At 37.3% G+C, this 23,623-nt stretch overlaps 1 protein-coding gene across 8 annotated transcripts in view; it reads right to left on the bottom strand.

Moving 5' to 3' along the window:
• The window catches only part of PPFIA2 (PTPRF interacting protein alpha 2), a 493,640-nt gene extending 471,119 nt beyond the window's left edge, over positions 1 to 22,521 (bottom strand). For 7 of the 8 annotated variants that reach the window (XM_059402391.1, XM_059402394.1, XM_059402393.1 and 4 more), the window contains exons 1-2: positions 21,264 to 21,544; positions 16,806 to 17,056 (exon numbers count right to left, since the gene is read on the bottom strand). In XM_059402391.1, coding sequence (XP_059258374.1) covers positions 16,806 to 17,054 — 249 coding nt within the window. In that variant the 5' untranslated portion in view covers positions 17,055 to 17,056; positions 21,264 to 21,544. Of the gene's footprint in view, positions 1 to 16,805; positions 17,057 to 21,263; positions 21,545 to 22,061 lie in introns of those variants that run through there. The other variant, XM_059402392.1, reaches the window with a different exon arrangement.
• Positions 22,522 to 23,623: the final 1,102 nt, after the last annotated feature.

Genomic DNA, 23,623 nt, shown 5'->3' with positions numbered 1-23,623 from the left:
CTGGGAAAGAGTCCCACGTCAGACTCCCTGCTCGGCGGGGAGCCTGCTTCTCCCTCTGCCTCTGCCTGCCACTCTGTCTGCCTGTGCTCACTCTCTCTGACAAATAAATAAAATCTTAAAAAAAAAAAATTCTTTAAAAAGAATTATTTAAGGCAGCCAAAAAGAAAAACAAAAGACAATTAACCCTCAAAGAGGCAATAATTAAATTCACAACTGCCTTCTCAATAGCAAGAATGATGGTCAGAATAAAATGACATGTTAAAAATGCCAAAAGAAAATAACCACTAATTTAAAATTCTATATCCAGTGAAAACATCCTTTAGGAATAAAAGTGAAATAAAGATGTGTTCAGAAAGTCCTAAGCTGAGAAATTACTCACCTGTATACTATACCAAAGGAAATTTTGAAGGCTATTCTTTAGAAAGAAGAAAAATGAGTCAAATGGAAGATTCAAGATCCAGAAAGTGGAATTAGTAACATAAATGGTAAATGTCTGACTAAATCTAAAGGAATATTGCCTGTATAAATCTACAAAAGTGTATCTTTTGCATCACACACAGAAGGTGGGAAAATACACATTAATACACATTAATCTTACACTTTAGTATATTGAGTTTGCACATCACAATTTATACATTATATATTAACTGTTAAGGAATAGTAAAACAGGTGCCTGGGTAGCTCAGCCAGTTAAGCATCTGATTCAGGTCATGATCACAGAGTCCTGGGACCAGTCCTGCATCAGGCTCTCTGCTCAATGGAGAGTCTTCTTCTACCTCTACTTCCGCCCCTCCCCTGTGCTCATGCATGCGCTCTCTCTCTCTCTCTCTCTCTCTCAAATAAATAAATAAAATCCTCTCCAATAAATAAATAAATTTTTTAAAAAGATTTTATTTATTTATTTGTCAGAGAGAGAGCAAGCGAGAGCGAGCACAGGCAGACAGAGTGGAAGGCAGAGTCAGAGGGAGAAGCAGGCTCCCTGCGGAGCAAGGAGCCTGATGTGGGACTCGATCCCAGGACGCTGGGATCATGACCTGAGCCGAAGGCAGCTGCTTAACTCACTGAGCCACCCAGGCGTCCAAATAAATAAAATCTTTAAAAAAATAGCAAAACAGTATAAAATTGACAGGATAATAGAGGGGAAAATGAATAATTAAAAAAATGCTTTCAATCAATTCAAAGGGAGCATGAAAGGTTAATAAATAGAACACAAAAAAGACAAGGAAAATAGAAAGCCCTTACTAAGACAGCATATTAAGCACAAACATTCAAGTAATCAGTCAATACAGAGACCAAAGAATTAAAAGAGAAAGTTGTCAGACTGTATACAAATAAAATCAAAGAACCATTTGCTATCTGTGCATAATATACAGAGAAATACAGACACACTGAAAGTAAAAGGACAGATAAATATGTACAGTACAGACTAACAAAAACGAAATCCTCTATCATATAATTAAAATCAGACAAGGGGGAATTTATGAGAAATTTATGAGAAAATGCCTGTCTAGGAATAAAAGCAGTCACTTCATGATGTTAAAGGTTCAATTGGCCATGAAAATAAAACAATTATATAGTAGAAAGCAACCAATAACAGTCTAAAACATATGCAAAAATTAATAGAATTGTAAAGAAAAATAGAAAATCTATAATCCTGGTGGGAGACATTAAAATTTGTAATTATACCAACATAGAACTTTAGACTTAGAACTGTAAAATGAAGTTACATTTTTAGAAAAAAATTAAAGTTACCTACAACATTCCTTAAAAAAGTGATTTCAGAGATCAAGCTTTTCTACTAAAAGACATTAACTGATAAAGTTCTTCTAACTCAAGCAATGTCAACTACCATGGATTATGTGCAGATTGTGTATGGTTCATGGGACCATTTGCTGATGAGAGACTAGATCAGACAACTAGCTAACTGAGTTTTTAAAATGATATTTTGTACAAATATAGTTGAATAATGTCTTTCATATACAAAGTTAATAAGAAAAAATAATCTTGCTATTATTTGGAATTGACTTATCTCCTTTATATCAAATAGATCCTCAGGTAAGATTTTCTCATGAAATACTTTTTAAATTAGTAACCACTATTTTTTTTTAAAACTCACAAATTAATGATCTTTTTGTAAGTCACCAAAACAAAAGTGCACATTCTAAACTCTCACATAAACATATATAATAAGTTTTGAGCCAAAATATTACGTATTTTAATTGAATCAGAGTACTCTAAAAATAGGCATAAAGTGCTCGCTTCGGCAGCACATATACTAAAAATAGGCATAAAAAGACAATCATAAGAATATTCCAGGAAAATTAGTTTAATACAAAACAATGCAGTGCAAAATTCTAATCACATCCATTTTTGAATAATTTTTTCTAATTAATATCAAAACTAACATGGGCTTGCAGGCAGAGTGATGTTTCAAAGCAGAAATGTTCATCTTATGTTGAATGCTGCAAGAAACACCTGTCAATCCTTATACAGCCTTTGCACGCAATCTGAGATTTCTTGACCTTCTCCTGGGAGTGAGAGTGAAGAGGAATATTTACGTTTTTCCTATACTATTCCAAGTTCCAGTATCAAGGATTTCACTTCTCGGGAGGCAAAAAAGTATTTTAAAAATGTCATTTCGGGAGAAATGTGTCCTAATTCAAGGCCCAAGAAAGACATTACCAATCATTCAGAATCTTACTTAATAAATTCTGTCACATTTGGAGGAAATTAGTAGATCTGCATTTAAAAAAATAATTAGAGCCACAAACTCAGCTGCAATGCAAAGAATAATTTAATTTGGATATTTTTTTAAAGATTCTATTTATTTATTTGACAGAAAGAGAGATATCACAAGTAGGCAGGCAGACAGACAGAGAGAGAGGAGGAAGCAGGCTCCCTGCTGAGCAGAGAGCCTGATGCAGGCCTCGACCCCAGGACCCTGGGATCATGACCAGAGCCAAAGGCAGAGGCTTAACCCACTGAACCACCCCGGTGCCCTGCAAAGAATAATTTAAAATTCAAGCACTATGGGGTGCTCAGAGGGTTAGGCATCTGCCTTAGGCTCAGGTGATGATTCTAAGATCCTGGGATGGAGTCCCGCATTGGACTCCATGCTCAGCGAGGAGTCTGCTTCTCCCTCTCTCCCTACCTCTCCCCTTGGTTGTGCTCTCTCTCTTTCAAAAGAATAAATAAAATCTGCAAAGAAAAAGAAAATTCAAGCACTACGTTCCTTTGAGTTACTAATCTTCACTAAGACTTATTCACATAATCTTGACTGTTAAGTAATCAGACAACAGATTTTAGGCACCTACTAAGGTCTGTGATATGTAAGCTAATACAGAGCTACTGTTTTGTAAGCTAATTAAGTAGCAGAGATCGATGCAAAGATGTGTAATATAATTAGATAGAATGTGATAGTCATGCTTGTAAAGCATTCTACAACTATAGTTCTAAAATCTTTCTCTTCTCCAAACTAGAACACTGAGATGGCAGCTCTCTAGCCTTGTGCCATAAAGTCTTGAAGAGAAAGATCCAGAAAAAGTCAACAGCATAAATTTCAATGTCTCTGTTAATTAATCTAGAATTTTTCTCCACAGATTAATAATAACAAATTAATCACACGTGTGCTAATATTAAGTACATCAAATTAGACTATAAAATATAGTGGAATACTCAAGATAGAAATTCTTCTTGAGACTACTAATGGCTGTTTTTCTGTTGATATCATTCCTTCTGAGAGAATACGAACAAGCAATTAAAAAGAAAAGCAGGGTGGGGGGAAGGAAAAGAATCAATAATTAAAAGATAAACTGTTCAAAAATAAAAACTAACCAAAATATTCTTTTATTTTTCTCCTTCCATGAAATGAAAGTCAGATATACATTTCAAATAGTGGTAGTAGCATCTCATTAGTTATCCAAACTGGTTCTTTCATGAAAGCTTGCTTAATTTAAGACATAAACCTTTTAATAAAAGAATATGGAAATGTGAAAAGAAATGGAACTTGACGTTAAAAAAAAAAAAAAAACTTGGACTACTATCTTTTATTCATACCTTCAAAGCAAGCCATTTACATTCTGATCTCCCTTGCTCTGATTTATAAAATATTAAAAATGCCACAATCTCTTGACATAAAACCCACTTCATTCCAGAAGGATCTTTGAGGTGTAGTATCAACACCAGCCTCATATATATGACTTTAGTGTTATAAACACTTTAGCCATAATGCTCTGTAAATTGATGTGTTTTCTTTTCTGTCAAGATATTTAATATATGCTGTATAATTTTTTATGGCTCTGTGAGACTTGCCAAATAAGCACAAAGTAGATACCACAGAGAATATGTTCAACAAGCAAAAGAATGACTTTTGTTTTCATTTCATTATTTAGTACTTTGGAACAACAGTACATGCCAGACACTGCTGTGGGCAGAAAATGCAGCTGTAAACCATTAGAAAAGAATCCCCTGGCTTCATGGAACAGAGTCTAGTGGAGGGAGAAACACATAATATAACAAGGCAATGAAATAAAGTCTCCACTGTGTTGGATGGCTTTGAGTGCCTTAGAAAAAAGGTAGAAAACAGAAATTGGAAATACTAAAGAGGGAGATATTTTACTTTGGACTACATTGATCAGGCATGGCCTCACTGAGGAGATGGTACCTGAGTAAATTCCTGAAGAGTTGAGAGAGCAAGTCACATGTTGTTTTGGGGACAACATTCCAGCCCTAAGGAATAGCCAGTGCAAAGTCCCTAAGACAACTGAATGCCTGACGTATTGAACTGCAAAGGACACCAGAATTGTGGGAGTAGAATGGATTAGTTAGAAAACTGAAGGAGGTGACATCAGACAGTAAAAGGGAAGGGGACAGCTCTTAGACCTTTAGGCCAATTTACAGACCTGGGCTTTTACACTGAAAAGGGGAAGATTTAGAGATTTGAACAGATGTAAAACAAAATTTGACTTACCTTTTCTCAGAATTAGGATCTTTCTTCTTGTTATTTTGGCAACAGACTGATGAGGTACAAGGACATAAAGCAAGGAGCCAGTTAGGAAAATCCTGTCTAATCCAGATGAGAGCAGGGGACTCTGACTAGGATGGGGCTGTGGAGGTGGTTACTGGGGTTCAAGTCTACATATATTTTGAAGATAAAACAGAGAGACTTTACTGCTAGATGGAATACAGAATGTATGAAAGAAATAAAAAACTGAGGATTTGGCATAAGCCAACAGAAGACTGACAGGGATATTAGTTGAGAAGCAGAAGAGTAAGTGAAGATCATGAACTCAATTTGGGACATGTTGAATTTCTGCATTTGACAACAGGAGTCTCATGGTCACAGGAAATGTCTGCATTAGGAATGTTAATTCCAGAGTCCTCAACATTTAGATGGTATGTAAAGCCAAGAGATAGAAGAGATCATCAATTGTGTCATCCCAGATGGAAATAGAAAAGGTACAGATACGGAATCCTGGAATCACCAAGCACTAATGGGTCTGGAGGATTAGGAGTGACCAACAACAAACACTGAGGACTGACCAATGAGGTAGGAGGAAAAGTAGGCAAGTGTGCTGCCCTAGAGCCAATGAAGTAAGTGTTGCAGAAAAGAAGAGACCCGGAGTAGGTAATACTGCTGATTAACAGGAATGAGACCGAGAATAGACCAATGTGTTTAGCAATATGGAGATTACAGATAATTTCCAGAAAGCAGAGTAGATGGAGTTTAGGGGGTGAATGCCCAGCTGGAGTGGTGGATTCAAGAGAAAATGAAGAAAATGTGGGGAGAGATGTGAAATAATAAGTGCATAGAATTTTTTAAATTTTGCTGTAAAAGGAAAGAAATGGGGTGGTGACTTGGTAAGGTGAGGTTGTTAATACAATTTTTTTGAGATGGGAGAAATATAAGAACATTGAATATTGCTGGTTATAACCCACTAAAGATGGATACACTGATGATGTAGGAAAAGAAGAGGAAAAGTTTTGTCCTGAAATAGCAAGAGGGGATGATTTCTGAACACACGAGAGGGAACTGCCCTCTTTCCAGGAACATGGACAGTTTATTACATTAGAGGATAACAGGCAATGGAATAACAAGAGATAATCCTCGGTTATAAAGAATTTACAAATACACACGATATTCACTGGATTATAGGCCTTACCTTCTTATTACCATAATATATTCCTAGGAACCATAATTAGCCAAGGTTTTAAAATAAAGCATAGTGCTGCCTGGGTCGCTCAGTCATTAAGAGTCTGCCTTCGGCTCAGGTCATGATCCCAGGGTCCTAGGATCAAGCCCCGCATTCAGCTCCCTGCTCCAGGAAGCCTGCCTCTCCCTCTCCAACTCCCCCTGTTTGTGTTCTGTCTCTCACTGTGTCTCTCTCTGTCAAATAAATAAATAAAATCGTAAAAGAAAAGAAAAGGAAGAAAAGACAGCATAGATATCAGCAACACTATACTATAAGCATAGAACCTCAGGCATAGTAGGCCCTAAAATATTTGTTGCATAAGTCATAATTATTGATTAAATGGTTATGATTAAATCAATAAAGTGAAAGTGTATGCCTTTTGTAATTATTTGAAATTAGCAAAAGTATTCAACATATTAGAGAGAACTAGAATTACCCTTTCATGCATAAGTGAACAGAATTCTCAGAAGTTCAGTGGTTTTCCTGTGTTGTGGGGTTTAGCAAAGTTGAAACTGAAATCCAGGTACTATTATTTCTTGTTAGATACTTTACCATGCAACCCATACTTTCTTGCTTATAAAAAGTATCTGATGGGCTATAAGGTATGCTCAATACATTAAAAGATAAAGTCATGGTATTATAAAGATAACGATTTGAGATCCTCAAATAATTGTGTTTATATAATTATATGACCTCTAATAATATTTTCATACTTCATTCCTAATAACATTATTTGCCTTATTAAAACGTAGGAGTAGTCATGAGAAATACTTTCAATGGCCCATGTATCATAAAGAAGGGTTCCAGAGAAGCTTAATATTTCTTTATATCCAATGAGCATAATGAAATGAAGGAGATGGCTCAGAGTAAAACAAAAGTAAGCCATGAATAAAATCCTGGTGAGTACCACTTACCAACTGTGTGGTGTTGAACAAGTTACTTAACCTCTCTGTGCCTCGGTTGTATCATCTGAAAAATGGGAATAATAATAACGACCTCATTGGAATGTTTTGAGGATTAACTGAGATGATACATCTAACCAGTTTAATGAAAGAGCTGGATTCAGAAATCAATATTGTTATATCTCCTGATTCCCTCAGATGAAGAAATGAACCCCAAATGAAATTGTAGGCAAGTGTCTTAGCTTTTCTGTTCATGCGTAGAAAATAAACTATCTGTCCTTTTGTTTGGAATTAAATACTCTATAATTTCCTAGTTCTAGTTCCATATAGGACTATGTAATATACAACACCCTAAGCTCCTATCCCACCTGAACCTCACCCTTTTCACTCAGCTTTCAAGCTTGTTTCAAGCTTTCAGTCTGCAATGGAGGATATGGACACAGTGGTCTCCCTTTATGCAGACATCCTACACTCATAGCAACAGTTCCCGACCCTTGCAGAGTCAGAGCTTGGGACTAAAACTGGAATGAAAGATCACAATGAAATGTGGCTGACACAGATGTCATCTATGGTCAGGGCTTTCTGAGTGCAATGGATGACCTTTCTTCTGGGGTAGGTTCAAGACTTTCTCAAAGAACCCATCTTCCTCAGTTTTACTTGACTCACTCTCAGTTTCTTATTTGGAGTTAGTCCTCTAATTCATCTCTCATTATTCAACACCTGGGGACATGGGGTTCAAAAAATTAATAACTTTTTTTTTTTTTTTACATTGGAGGACTTTTAAGTTTGCCTACCATGCAGCCCTTTAATCTACTATAGAGGCACGAGCATCTCTAGCCACACCTGTGTGTTTTAGACATCCAGCTCTATATCCTTCAACTTCTGGAGGAAATACATCAAGCTCTCTTAAGTGTTTTCCCTGAAGCTCCTCTCACTTGGTTCAACTGAAGGGTAGTCACCCCATCCCTCATACGTGGAATGGTAGATTATGCACAGGAAGCCAACAGTTCTCCAAAAAACCCTAATCTCTCTTCTAGCTTTACCACCTCAACATTTGTAGAGTTTAAAATGGAGCTTGAACTAATGTTGTTGGACTTATTCGTTGGATTACGTCTTAGCACTTTCTGTGGATAAAGTCTTACAACTCACTTTTTTAGCCTCCCTTTAAAGAGAAAGAAAGACTCCAATTTGAATATCTGGATGCTTAAATAAAGCACTGGCATAGTGGGAGTGTTCAGAAATATCAGCTATTGCTATTATTCATCATATCTTTATTATTTAAGATTTAAGGAGTGACTAGATGAGGAGCTACTCACAGAAAAAGAAATAGGGAAGAAAAAGCCAAAAAAAGGATTTAAAAACCGAGACAGTGTGGTGCCATAGAAGTTAAAAGAATAAGATGTTTGGCTTTTTGTTTTGTTTTGTTTTGCTCTTTGAGAAGGGCGCAATCACAGTGTCAAACTTTGCAATGAATTTTAATAAAACATACCTACTGCATTCATCAACTGCTTACTGGTGACATCATTTTGAGCAGGGAGTCAGGGAGGGCCAGACTTCAGTTGCTCAAAGGTGAATAGAAAATGAAGAAACTGAGACAGTGAGAACAAACAAGTTGGGAAATAAAGTGTCAGGGAAAAAAAAGATAGATTGGTGGCTAAGCAGAGACATGGTGTTATGTGACTTTTTTGTTGGCCTTGTACTTTTCCTTTTAAGAAATAGATTTGAATATGTTACTAAAAAAGAACAATTTGATAGAGCAAGAACAATTGAAGATAGTAGATACAGAGAAAAAGTAATAATCAAAAGGACATGAGAATAAGGCATCAAAAATTTAGAAGAAGGTATTAGCCTTAACCAGAAGGGCAATGCATAAGATTGGAGAACGGAAGTAAATGAAGATTAGTATGAGAGTAAATAAGAGTATTGGGGTACATGGGAAAAGAATCAGTATTGAAAAACAACATAATGAGTAGCTAGAAAAGGAATGGTTACAAAAGAATTAAGGACATGGGAATTACAAGATGAAATAATTAATAGCATTGCTTGGCACCGAGATGCCAAGGGGCATGAAGAATGAAAGGATCACTAGATTTGCAAAATATGTATCCATTGGCAGCATACACGAGTATATCTTTAAGAGAATGATGATGATAAAATACTGGCTATAGAGATTAAAAAAGAGATATAAATGAAGTGATATAAATCCTGAGATACAAAGGCTGTTGGTGAATACCATTTCATTTGGCCAGGGGAAAAATAACTAACTGGAGGCAAGAAAAGCACATTAAGAAAAGAGAATAAATACAATAAGAGGTAGCAAAAATGCAGCATCTTTGATGGGAGTAAGAGATAAAATGTTTAGTGCCATGGCATTAGGTTTCATTGGAAAGGAAAGAGCTCGATCCGGATGTTATCTTCTCCGCACAATACGAAGGGATGTTGTTTGACTTAATCAAGGGACATGTGAGATTGGCCATTGAGGAAGTGGAAAATTTGGGAAAACCATTTAGCAGAGTGTAGTTAAGAATTCTTTTTTATAAAAAGGCCAAATCAAGGAACTTGCAAAATTTGATAAAGATTGCTGAAGGTAAGGATTTTTAGTACTTTCAATTTGTGCTAGTGTTCATTATTACCCAGTAAAATTGTGCAGTTAAGCTTGGCTAAGGATAATGATGATAATATCTATAGTAATAATAACAGCATCAATAGGTGCACTTCACATTTATTGAGCATGTACTATCTGTGAAGCACTGAATTGATCATTTGACATGTTCCAGCTCATTTATTTCTCATAATGATCCTATGAGGCAGATTCTATCATTGTTTGAATTAACTACTTTGACCAAAGTCATTGAGCTAGTAAGTTACAAGCCAAAAAAAAGATATCTAGGCATTCTGCCTCCAGGATAAAAGTAACTCCTGTAGTGTCACTTAAATGCTTTGTGTTTTAAAAACATCAAATTATAAACATATTCCTGCTCTCCACAAGTAGCCTCTTACAACTTAATTTCTCTTCAGGTTATACAACTAGTGTACCCCAATTTATGAAAAATGTCTCCTGACATTTTTAAATGTTCAGGGTTTCAGAAGCATATACACACACCTCTTTTCAACCATACCAGGAGAAGATATTATCCCTCCTTCCAATTAAGGAAATAGAGTTTCAGAGAAGTCAAGTTACTTACCAACAGTCCCTCAGCTAATAAATGGAAGAACCCCAATTCAAATTTAGATCTTCTGACTCAAATTCAAAGCCTTGGCCATTTAGTTCATTACCAATCCTTGTGTATCCTTTCTCCTCAATATTATTTCCATTTCTATTGTCTTTCTTAGATTGAAGACTCACAATCTTATTTCGAATTCTCACAACCCTCTAGAACTCTTACATTATCACAATAAGCTCTCCTTAATACAATAATGGCCCAAATGACTCTTTTAGCTTATATTTGTGGTAAAACAATTGCAGTGGTGGTCCTTGTGCTCCAACCCTCCCTATAATTTTGCTATGTAATTTTGTATTGCATCCCACTCTGTGTCTAGGCATGACGATGAAATAATACCAAAAGAAGACTCAAGTGAAAGCTTAAAAAGCACTTGCTTATTTCTGCTTTGCTCTTACTCTTCTTCCATGACCATGAACCTGCCCAGGCTGGCCTATTGCAGAATTACACACATGGATAGAGCTGAGTGGCCCCAGTTGGTCCAGCCAAGGTCATTCTGGATCAGGCAACAGCCAGTTAACATATAGGTAACTGAGCCAACCTCCAGCTAACCAATGGCATAAATGAGCTAGCCAAGATCAACCAATCCAAGTCAAGATCAGCTGAATTCCATTAACCCAAAATTTTGTATGAGATTTGACAGTGCCGTTTTTTATTGTCACATAATTTTATTTTTTTAAGTTTTAATTAAAATTTCAGCTAGTTAACATACAGTGTTATATTAGTTTCAGGTCTACAATAGAGCGGTTCAACATTTCCATACAAGGCCAGTGCTCATTAAAGTGCACACCTTAATCCCCATCACCTATTTAAATCCATCCCCCCACCCACCTCTCTTCTAGTAACTGTCAGTTTGTTCACTACTGTTGAGAATCTCTTTCTTGTTTTGCCTCTTTCTCTTTTTTCCCCTTTGTTTTTTGGTTTTGTTTCTTAAATCCAACATTTGAGTGAAATCATGTAGTATTTGTCTTTCTATATAGTTTAATTTTATTTTTTTAAGATTTTATTTATTTGACAGATCACAAGTAGGCAGAGAGAGAGGAGGAAGCAGGCTCCCTGCTGAGCAGAGAACCTGATGTGGGGCTCGATCCCACGACTCTGGAATTATAACCCAAGCTGAAGGCAGAGGCTTTAACCCACTGAGCCACCCAGGTGCCCCTATATAGTTTAATTTTAGCAATAGCTAGCTGATGAGTATATTAGGTAATCCATCCTAATTCAAAATGGCAGAATGATATTCCTCCATTATACCCTCATCACCAGTTCACTCAAAATTCTAATGATCATTCTATATACACACACTTATTGTTTACTGTCACCATATATATGAACAGGTCATATTCCTGTACTGCCACTCCTACCCCTACAACTCTTTGACAAACAAATCTGTCAGTTATTCTCCTTATTTAATTCCGATTTAGACTTAGAAAACAAAACAAGGGCACCTGGGTGGCTCAGTGGACTAATCCTCTGCTTTCTGTTCAGGTCATGATCTCAGGGTCCTGGGATCAAGTCCTGCATTGGGCTCTCTGCTCAGCAGGGAGCCTGCTTCCTCTTCCCCCTCTGTCTGCCTCTCTGCCTACTTGTGACCTCTCTGTCAAATAAGTATATAAAATCTTTACACACCCACCCACACACACACACACATACACACACACCAAAGCAAAAACCAGGTATGTGGCTAGTTCATCTGTCTCCTTTGTGAAAATTAGGAACCTCAAGCCTAGCCTAGAAAGAAGAGTATAGACTGAACTTCAGTCCCCCAAAAGTCTTTAAGAGGACCCATGTACAACTCTACTATTCCACAGAGAATATCCTTGAATTCTTTCCAATGTTTTTTAAAAAGATTTTATCTATTTATATAACAGAGAGAGAGAGCATAAGCAAGGGGAGCAGCAGAGGGAGATGGAGATCATGACCTGAGCCGAAGGCAGACACTTAATGAACTGAACCACCAAGGGGCTCCTCCAAATTTTTTGAAAATACCTCTTTAAGATCACTTTCCACATGAAACTTTCTGTATTTAATCATAAGTCAATATTATAGCTCAAAACTTTTTCAGTACTTCTATAAATGTCTGGTACTATATTAATTTGGATCCATTTATATATTTTTTCTAAGTAAGCCTATTTCCTGTGTTCTCTGGGAGCCAAATTATGTTCTTTTTATTCCCTATCCCCTTTACAAATATATGTAACCATTGAACATACAGAAGACCCTCAATATATGCTAAATAAAGTGTTACAGAGAAATTGTAAACTTCTATAAATAATGACTTTCTTTATTAGTGAGGAAGTGAGAAAACTCACTTCCCGTGCCTTTCCTTTAAATATTCTTACTAAGCATATTAGTAATTGACAAATATCCGTCCTGCTTTAAAAAAATTTAAAACTATTTGGTCAATATTACTAGTAAATTATTTTAATGCTCATACAGAAATTAATTTATCTTTTGGCATTCCGGATAAACAGACAAGTCTTTTCATATTTAATGCATTGCAAATTAATTTGTTCTTACTTGTATTATTTTCTCTAATCATCACAAACTACCCTGTGAGGTGTTAATATTCACTAATTTTTGTAGCATGGAAATTTGAAGTCCTGATGAAAGTTGATGATGTATGAGTCAGAGTACAACCTAGACCTTCCTATTTCAAGTTTATTGCTCCTTCTCCATCCAAAGTTAATATGCATTTACTTCGGGTTTTACTTTGCAAGCCCTCACTAGAGACCTGGTACTCCACTGGTTCAGAACATGGTAGATGATTTTGATACGTTCCTGTTCTTTTTTTTAAGATTTTATTTATTTATTTGACAGACAAAGATCACAAGTAGGCAGAGAGGCAGGCAGAGAGAGAGGAGGAAGCAGGCTCCCTGCTGAGCAGAGAGCCCTATGCGGGGCTTGATCCCAGGACCCCAAGATCATGACCTGAGCCGAAGGCAGCGGCTTAACCACTGAGCCACCCAGGTGCCCCGATACGTTCCTGTTCTTAAGGAGCATATAGTCTAGGTTAGGAAATGGGCATGTAAGCAGATATTTAATGATAAAATGGGAAATGATAAAGCTAAGGAACATGATGTTTCAGAGAAGGCTTCCTGGAAGAGATGAAGTCTTCGTTAAGATGAGAAGTGAGGCAAAGACATTGGTGAAGAACATTATGGGCACAGAGATGAATATGCGTGAAGAAGATAGAGGAAAAGTGTGAAGTTTCATAGCCTGCAAAAGCATGACATTTGTATATTATTCAAACACATGGCATAACACATTTGCTAATGTGGAAATGTTGAGAGAAAGGAGATGGAAAAAGAAGGAAGTTTGGGGCCAGGTGCAAAAAAAAAAAAAAAGACAGAAAAGAATAGAGAGTTGAGAATTATTCTAGAGATTAAAAACAATATGGCCCAATGATGACTGAATTTAGGACTTTCAGTGTCTGGGGGTGGAGACTGAGCACCGTATTTTGGGTAGGAAATAGAAGACTAAGGTCAACTGAGTTTGAGGCACACTGAATCTCGGGTTCTATGGAACATTAAAATGCATCTGTGCATAACAAAGGTAGAAAATTGAGTGTGTAGCTTATAAACACCAGGCCTGGTGATATGGAATTACTAGTACTCTTTAAATACCCAATCACATATGAAAAATTAAACACTATGGCTACAAAAAAACTTTATTTACAAGGTTAAGATTGTTAAAATCATTGCTACATTGTTCATAAAGAAATGTTCAGAGAGAAAGTGTCTATAGCAAAGCACCAAATCACCAACACCGACAAGTATTGTATAAAACATAATATGTCATAAAGTTTGACGCTGCTTTGAATTCTAGCCCGTGTTTGTTACAATAATTTTAATTTTTATTTTATTGTAGTTTCCAATTTGACATGCTTTATTTATACCTCAAAACTCACATTTATAGTTATTTTCTCCTCTCAGCTAAATATCCAATGCAATGCAACCCAACAGCATAGTCACACTGCTTACAAAATAGTCAAAAAGATTCAAAGGTACCAATTAAAGAAGAATATCCCTCTATTGCTTGCAGAAAACCTACAGCCCTTAAGGTACAGATTAGATTATTAAAAACTTTCTTTAAAAATATGACAGGACCAAAAAAAATGACAGGACCATCACTTTCTTTAAGGACCTGTGGATTACTAGCATTACTCAAATATTTATAATAGTAAAATGCAAGTCAACATTGAAAAAATCTCAATGTATTTGTAAAAGATTTTGGAACTATGTCTTCTACCTAAATGGTTCAGAATCCATAACCTATAATTCCAAAACCCATACACTTTGAAAACTGTTATTTTTAAGTGTGTTGCAAACTTGATTGGTACAAAACTAAACCTGTACTAACATGAGAGATTTATGGTCTTTATTTTTCCCATGCAATAGGAATATTCAAAGAATTCTCTTCAGATATGAAAATGTATAATTATGGGGTGCTTCCCCAAATCCATCTGGAGAAGTGTTCCATAATTTACATTATATACATACAAAAAAAACCAAGAAAATTCTGAACTTTAAAATACAACTGACCCCAGGGGTTTTGAATAAGAGATTGCAGACCAGTATAATTAAAATTCAAAACTTAAAAGTTTAGATTTTACTATAATCAAGATATTCAATACAACAGAACTGCTAGAATTTATTTAATGTTGTACCTTTAAGAATAGATTTATTTGTAAAACATAGTATGTATGAAAACATTTCCAGTTTTCTCCTCTTTTCCCCAAAAATATCTTGTTCATTCATTTTTTTTTTTTTTACAAAGAAACAACTTAAACACTTAAACTATTCCTAGAATCATTTTGATAGATTTAGGATCCAAATTGACAGTATCAGGCTTAACTAAGATACACAAAGATAATGCGGGAGGGATATATGAATAGTCCTACATTTAGGACCAAGGAATCAACTTTTAATAAGAGTTTAGGGAAAATAGGAACTCATGCAGCATTTATGAAACTCAATCATAAACTTCAGATGACCACTGTACCAGGGCATACAGAAAGTACGTTGAACCTGCCCCCATGTATAATGTATCCTAGGCTTCCTCAATAAAGCACTCTATCCAGAAAGAAAAATGATTGCTCATTCTGTGCTTATCACAGAAGATAATGAACAGTGTGAGGGGTTCAGGAGCCAATTTAACACCATTAAAAGCAACTCAGATAATCTCAAAGGAGAGTAAGCATGATGGTGATCTTTCAAAAATCACCTTACGAAGAACAGTTGCAAAGACTGAAATGTCAACCTTGAAAAATACAATAATTGGTGAAGCTATGATAATTGTCTTTTGAAGTGAATCAACACTTCCTATGTATTTAAACAAACCAGTGAGAGTTACTGAAAATAATATTGTATCTTAACATAAGACAAACTGAAAATGAAAAGGACTGGAACAGGGGTTCTTCATGTACAGTTATAAGGTTATTGGATAGAGATGTCATGGGCTCTAGGTGATTCTTTCCATTCTGAGAGTCTTCAATATCTCAACATCACACTTCAAGTTAATAGTACAGCTGGGTTTAGAAGTTTATCAACTTTGCTTATATAACCTTTAATATTTATGAAAGATATTTGCTACAAGATATAACTTTATGGAGGTAGGTCAACTCTTTAATATTTCTATACTATCCTTATAGTAGAGGGCCAACCAAATTTATATTCAGAAGGAAAATATAGTGTATTGGGCTGATTATTAAAAATCTCATTCATATTCTATAATCTTTCTCATATCTAAAACAAACACAAGTGTTCTATTCTTAAGTAAGAAGACTGAGTCTCAATATTAACTTAGTATATAAATAAGCTTGAAATCCTTAAAATTATCTTTTCCTATAAAATAAGATTCTTGACAAGCATATATTTTAAAATACCCAATCTAACAATTTTAAGTTTGTGAGAATAAGGCTTAAGTTTTGCCTTTTCTCTATTTCCCTAAATATATTTTAAGGAAACTGGTTAAAATGTTTTCTGAGAAGAGGGGATAATACATGGATAATTCCAGGAATTTTTGAGCAGGTGTTACGCATTTTTAAAGAAAGTCAAATAAAATATAATTAGACAGTAGACTTCCAAACTATAATCATTTCCAAAGATAGACCACACAGCTAAAAATGGAAAATACATATTTCCAAATGTCATAATACTGTTTAAAGCAAGAAAAAGAAAACTAACTATTCCCACATTCGTGTGGTTGAATGCTGATCAACAGCTGATAGGCCTATCAAAACATGCAGATAAAATTTTCAAAAAAAGAGCGAGGAGACAGGAACTCGGCCTTCACACCCACCATCACCAATGTACCATAAATTTGAGGTAAGATTTTTGTGTGAACTAATAATTCTTTTATTTTTCTCACCAAAACATGCACATGATCTAATTTAAGGGAAAAGAATAAGAATAGAAATAAAGCCAAGTTTATTTAAGTCTTGTCACTTTCGCAATTGCAACAGGAAGGACAAATACTACCAGGAAACATACCTGTGGCAGGGCTGAATTGAGCTGTCGCTGGAGGGAATCTCTGTCATAGATGACATCCTGCAGTCTTTGCTGAGCAAGTGAGAGGCTTTCTTGGGTCTCCCGAAGGGTGTCTAGAAGACGATCCCTTTCATCTAGCATATTCACCATCAGCTGCTCAAAATGGGAGTCTGAGTCCGAGCCACTGCTTTGGGACCCCCTTTGGCTCATTGGGGTGTCCTCATTAATCGTGGGCATCACTTCACACATCATTGCTTAAAGGAAGTAAAGGGGAGGGAAGTCTTAGTAAAGAAACAATCTGACCTTCGACTCACCAAATTCTGCACCCATTAACCTAATGGTCTCTTTTTTTCCCCCTACCCCCGTCCCAACTCCAGCCACACTAAATATTTTGAACTCAGTGAAATATGATTCATTGACTCCCTCTAATCTGTATCCTTCCTCTTTTACTGATAATGTATAAAGCTCCTACCTATAAAATATAGGTTGGTTTCACCTACTTCTTAAAGATTTGTGGGTTTTTTTTCATGACTTATTCCTCCAATTCAATTCAGAGTAATACATTATTCAACATACTAGTTGATCACCTTTCTACCCCTGTAAGTTGACAAATCTCTTAGAGAAAATACCACCATCTTACCCTTATTTGTTATATTTTAAAAACAAGTACAGTGTCTGGCACTTCATAGGTAGGAAGAAAATGATTTTTGAATGATTTCAATAATTGAAAGAATTAATGTTCACCCTTGAATTTAAGAAATCTACAAATAGTAACCAGTTTTTCAATTTTTTTCAGATTTTATCAACAGGTTTTTTTTCTTACCAACTAGTTGAAAGTTTCTTGACTTTACAACTCCCATTTTATCCCTTTTTGGACTCTCTGACTAAATTGTTAAGGTGATGCATTATAAAACCAAAGGTGGTCTACACAGAATAGATAAAGTGATATTGACTACATTGAATACAAACTTTAGGAAATTGAATGAGGTGCACAAGTTGGTTTAGGTTGTTATACTGCTAGTTGACTTTAATATTCTTTTGTTTCCTGTGAACTGCATTGTCTGTTTTCCATCGAAACAATACAACCTAATGCTCAATATTTCAGAAAACAGAAACCATAAATTACATTAGCTAATGTAGTTACTTCACATCTCAGCTGTTAATCACAAACTTCCAGTCATGAAATAAATGAACTATTTTTTAAATCACTTATTAACTTGATTTATAACAGACAACAGACTTTAAGATGCAACACTGATCTACTGTATGGCATTTTAAAAATCGGAAATTATCCCATTTTTTCTTTTATCTTCTATCTTACGTTCAAGAAAGAATCAAACCCATCTCAATTTCAGCTGTTGTACTGAGGCCAGAAGCTATTAATTAGAGGGCTTGGTTTTGCAGAAGGCTGATGTGGAGAAATGCTGGTTTGGCTGTTGATCCTGAAGCATTCTTTGGTTTTGTAATGCAAGGTCAATTCATTTTTCTGCCTATATATTCCTGTCCCTGGGGAAAATATTTCTGGTGATATAGTCAAATAAAATGTCAAGACCTAACAGCTCAATAGTTAATTACTATTATGTGATTCTTCAAATAAATTGGGTTATTGAAGAGATAAACTCAATTATCTGAATGATTCTGTGAGGGCCCACTGAAAACTAGGAGAAACTTTTTAAAAGATAAGAGGGAAGTATTTTATTACTGATATCCTATGTTTAAAAAAAAAAAGAGGGGGCTATGAATTTTAGGATAACTTAAGATAATACTTTGAGTTATTGCTCATCACTCAAAACACTGGGCTACCTGAAGGCAAATATTTGACTTGTTAATCACCCTAAATAGGTAACAGAATAGGTATGTAAGATGTATTTAAATGCACATGCGAGTGTGCATGCATGTACGTACACACACACACACACACACATATTTTACTGTTGCTAACCACCTAATGATGAAAAGAGAGTATATTTTTTGCATTTTTCTCCATTTGAATTTTGTTTAAACAGTATCACAAAGCTGGAAAAAGGAGACTCTTTTCTAACTGCTATACATTTGCTTTACATTAATTGAAAAGGAATTAGGAAAAAATGTTCTAACACATTGGAATATTAAAAACAATTAGTTCACATGCCATGCATGAGAATCTACACACTGAACAGCTGTGTCATTCTGAGAAATCCTTACCAAGAGCCAATGTGTTTCTTTTTGACATTTAAGGTTAAAACAAAATAGTGGGAGAGGAAATGATAGCACTGACAATTTGTGCCAAAACACTTGCAAGGCTTACATCTTGGGGTTATTTAAACATTCTTGAATCTCTATTTTAAGTCATATCCCTCTCAGAAAAAAGCCATTAGCACATCTTCACTTTGAATTACTTATAAAAAAGTTTAAATTCCAAGGAAAAGCATACCTGTGGTGATTACCTCAGCTACAATTTCCTTCTGAATACAGGACCCTAATTCTAACAAAGGCATGTTAGAACCATGAGATAATAAACATTCACAAACTTTAGGTTCTCATATCAATATAAAAGCTGGTCTCCCATTTAGTCAGTCCAAAGATGCTATAGTGAGAAGCAGCTTAGGGACTTAGGGTCTTAGTCTATTAATTCTACATTCAACTTGATTCATTTCCATTCCTGCAGCATTGGAACCAGAACAAGTCACATCATCCTTCAAAACTTCAGTTTTCTCTTCTGTAGCGATATGAACCCATGATTTTATTTTTAAATAAGCCCATTGTAAGTCTCCAATAGAATACCTGAGATCACACAGTAAAATTTAAAGGGCAATTACAAATACAAGTATTTATTCATTTTATAAGGTGACCAAAATTCACCTTGGCAGAAAGAATATTGTGCCTTTATGATTCATTCTGATCCCATGCCTAAAGTTTTAATTCCAGTGCATACTCTGAACTCTCCAAATCCAACTGGGAAAAATGAAAGTTACTAAATGCTAAAGTTTCTTAGGAAATAAAATGTATTCATCTGTTTTTTTTCTTCACCCACAGTCAAACCAAATAAGTTAAAATCTTCTCATCAAAACTAGGAGGAAAAGAATTTTCTACAAAAAATAAAGGTCACTTTCATGAACTAGCTTAGTTCTTGCATTAGAATGCGGATTCTAATATAAATTACAAACTAGTTGTATAACCCTGAAGATAGAGTATAACCTATTTCTCAAATGTATATTTAGATATTAAAATCAATTAAAAATCTATATTCAATGTTCAACACCCTCTTATAGAATGGACAACATCTGAAGTAACTTCAGATGTTCAGAAGCGATTTACCTTCTATCTACTCCATCCTCATACTCCACTTTTAACTTTCACAACCATTTTCAGTATTAAAAATTGTATTGTATCACATAATTCCTGAAAAACCAGGAAGGACATCCTAAGAGCTCACTTTGATACTTGCCTTTCCGGCACCCCTCCCCAAAGTCAATTGGATATATGAATTGTTATCCTTTTCTAAATGTTGCTGGTTTTTTTTTGTTTGTTTGTTTGTTTCATTAAATTACTGAAGTTTTTAAGACCTAGTTAGAGATATTGTTTATTTTGTTACAAAAGGAAAAAAATAATAAAATATCTGGTTGGTTTAATTATCCTGGTGCTTAAATTTAGCTTGAAGAATCTGATACCAGAAAACCAACTCCCTTACTCTTAGCACATAACCTTGACTATCTTCCAAATCTCTCAGATTTCAAAATAAAAGTTTTGAATGCCCGCTGGAGTCATCACCCAAGGGCTTTCAAGATCCAATGTGTTTCTTAGCAATATATGTCTCTGAAGCAGTACCTATTCAGATACGCTAGTGTCACAAAAGGCTTTTTTTTCTGTCAATGAATCACTTCATAGAAGCAGATCCCTGGGATTTAGACCCTCCTCCAGGCAAAGATGCAATTATTCTCGGTAGTTAGTTTCCTCTTCAAAGACTGAGTCTTAAGAACCAACCCAGCTCCACCTCAGTTAACCCACAAGGAGTAATTCGGTGAGAGAAATCCTAGCCATTGTCTGATTACATTACATGAATATTCCTCCTCCTATTTAACTCTTTGAAATCCCCTGTCTTCAGGAAATATTAGTATCACCTCTAATGGAAGCGTTTTGCACTTTCTTTACAGATGGCCAAGAGCCAGCTCTAGCCACAGGGTTGGACAGTTCTGTCTCAGCCACACCCCCACCCCACCACCACCCTGAAGTTGACTTCATAATTTCCACACCGGAATTCTTTATCTCTCACCCAAAAAGAGAGAGCCAAGTAGGGAGGAGGTGGAGAAATAGGAGAAGGGAGAGGATGGGGGTGGAAAGCAAAAAGGTAGGGAGCAGTAATTGGCAAGGAGGGATTTGCATCTCATCTTCCCTGGGGGCGGGGTGGGGCCAGGGATGGGGGGGGTGGGAAAAAAAATAAAGCGGAAGGGAAACCTTGTAACTCAAACACAGTTTCTGTACCTAAGGTCTGTAATTTCGGGTCCTGCTTCTTCAATTGATCAATGACAACCGCAGTCTCAGGCTTGACGAGAGGGTTAGCTCACACCCGGCACTCCTGGACCATTTCCCTAGCAACCGGAGGAGAAAGGCAGCTTAGACACTCGCGTGCCCCGGCGCCCTCCCGGAACGTGCCCCGGCTGGGTGGCGTGGCAGCAACCCGTCATCTTCCCGCGGCTCCGTCAGCAGCCAAAAGGAGAAGCGTCCATCGGAAAAATGGCATATTACAAATTTTGCTTTGGGAAGCAGAGCTCGGTTCAGACCATTGTCAAAAGGAGGAGAGGGGGAGGCGGCTCTTAAAGCAGTAGCGGCCCCTTTGCCCGAGCAGCCTCGACTCCCCGCGTGCAGCTGGAGCCCCGGGGCGGGGAGCCGGGAGCTGGGGACCGGGTTTGACTTACAGAAACTTAACCAAGCGATGCTGCTCCCCCTCCGCGCCCAGGACACCCAGAGGGTGTCCCTCCAAACGGGAGGAGCATCTGGAAGGGAAGTTCTCCCCCCGGTTCCCCTCCCGGAGCCCCTCCGGAGTTCATGGCTAACGTCGGGAGTTGGCAAGCTACAGGGAAGCGAGTCCCCAAGGGATGCGGGAAGCACGACCGGTCCTCTCCTGGCCCCCCAGACTATTTCTGCGCTAGGGCGTCTCACTGAACTCAAAAGAGGCGCCTCTTCTCCGGAAAGGCAAGCAGTCGGTCCCCCACACCCCGTTTCTCCTCCCAGCCTCTTTGCAAGCCTCGCCGCTTGCCTCAGTCGGCCGGAGGAACCAACCTGCTGGGAGCCGGTGCGGACGCTACAGCATCTTCTCGCCTCACTTGCCTCGTGCTGTGGCTGCTGCTGCTCCTCCTCCTCCGTCTCTCCCCCCTCCTCCTCCTTGGCAGCCGCCACCTCCTCTTCCTCTGGAACAAGGGCTTCCCCTGGAAGCTGCTGCAGTGGTTTCCACCGGCCCTTAAATAAATTCTGAAGTAATCACGTCTTTGCTCTCCTCCTCACGCACACGCGCTCACGGATACACACGACTCGCTCAAAGCCGCTCCCGGGCTGCTGGCGCTGGCGCTGGTCCCAGTGCCCCCTGAGAAGCCAAGGGCTGGGGATGGGCAGGTGTGGGCAGGGGATAGGCTCTGCCTGGTCTGGGCTTCCCCCGCACAATGGTCTCTACAGGAAAGCGTGCGTTGGCCCGTGCTGGGGGAAGGCGAATGAATGCGCTTGGGCACCTTCGGGCTCACTGGCCTTCCCGTGCTTGTCATTTCTTTAAGCAGCTTCCTGCTCCCAGGACCAGGGCACGGTAGTCATGGTTGACCTGAGTCAAGCTAGGGTGTGGTGGCATCTGTCACTTCTCGCTACCTCTCCAGCTCCTCTCCCTTCACTGCTTTGGCGATAAGGATTGTATGGTTAGTACTCCCTGCCCTAGTAAATTTCAGCTTGGAGCCAAGTCTGGTTTCTAGAACGCGTTCCAGTTCCCCCATATCTACACATCCCTTTACCTATGCTTTTTTTTTTGCCGCTACCGTCCATTCACACAGACCCATCCCACCAGGTATAGAGAGAAGGCAGGAGAAAAAACCAGTACCTAAACAATAAGGAAATTTTCAGTGATGGAAATTAGCATATCCTAGTTTTAGGGAACAGGAAGAGGGCATGGAAGAGGGAACTAGGAGAAGGATTAAACATTAGGTTTAATAAGGGGGTTAAGGTAAGTATCTTGCCAAAGCAGTGCAAGAGATCCAAAGGCATATTTCATTTTTGGTTAACACAGAGTCCGAAGCTAACTAAAGAAACAGTATTCAAATACCAGCTCACTTAAATTAAGTACAATATTTAGGAAACAGAATCTTTTTCTTCTGAAGTAGACTTTAATTCAGTTAGCAACCGCACAGTGAGAGGTGTGAGGCCACACTCCTGTATCCACCCCCACCCCCCGTCCCGCCAGACTGTTATTCAAATTCTGCTTCCCAACATAATCCTATAAGAATTAAGTATAAGAATAATTAGATGATTCATTAGATGTCTACTGGAGCATTAGTTCTCAGAGATAGGGTGCATACAGATTACCAATGGATCTTGTTAAATTGTAAATTCTGATTCACTAGAGCTGGGGTAAACCCTGAGATTCTGTACTTCTAACAACTCCCAGATAGGACCACACTTTGAGTAGGGTCTAAACCACTCTATCAACCTACCATTTGATGTAGCTTAACTACTCTTAACTACAGAAAACTCATGAACTCATGAGACAGCCCAGTCCATTTTAGATAGGAATAATTTAATAATACCTTTTGCATATTAATCAGGTATCAGTCCTCTTTTTTTTTTTTTTTAAAGATTTTATTTAT

The sequence above is a fragment of the Mustela nigripes genome, chromosome 6 (genome assembly GCF_022355385.1).
Source record: "Mustela nigripes isolate SB6536 chromosome 6, MUSNIG.SB6536, whole genome shotgun sequence".
NCBI classification, from domain to species: Eukaryota; Metazoa; Chordata; class Mammalia; order Carnivora; family Mustelidae; genus Mustela; species Mustela nigripes.
Note: the sequence above shows the minus strand (reverse complement) of the source record. Positions and strands in the feature narration are given on the sequence as shown.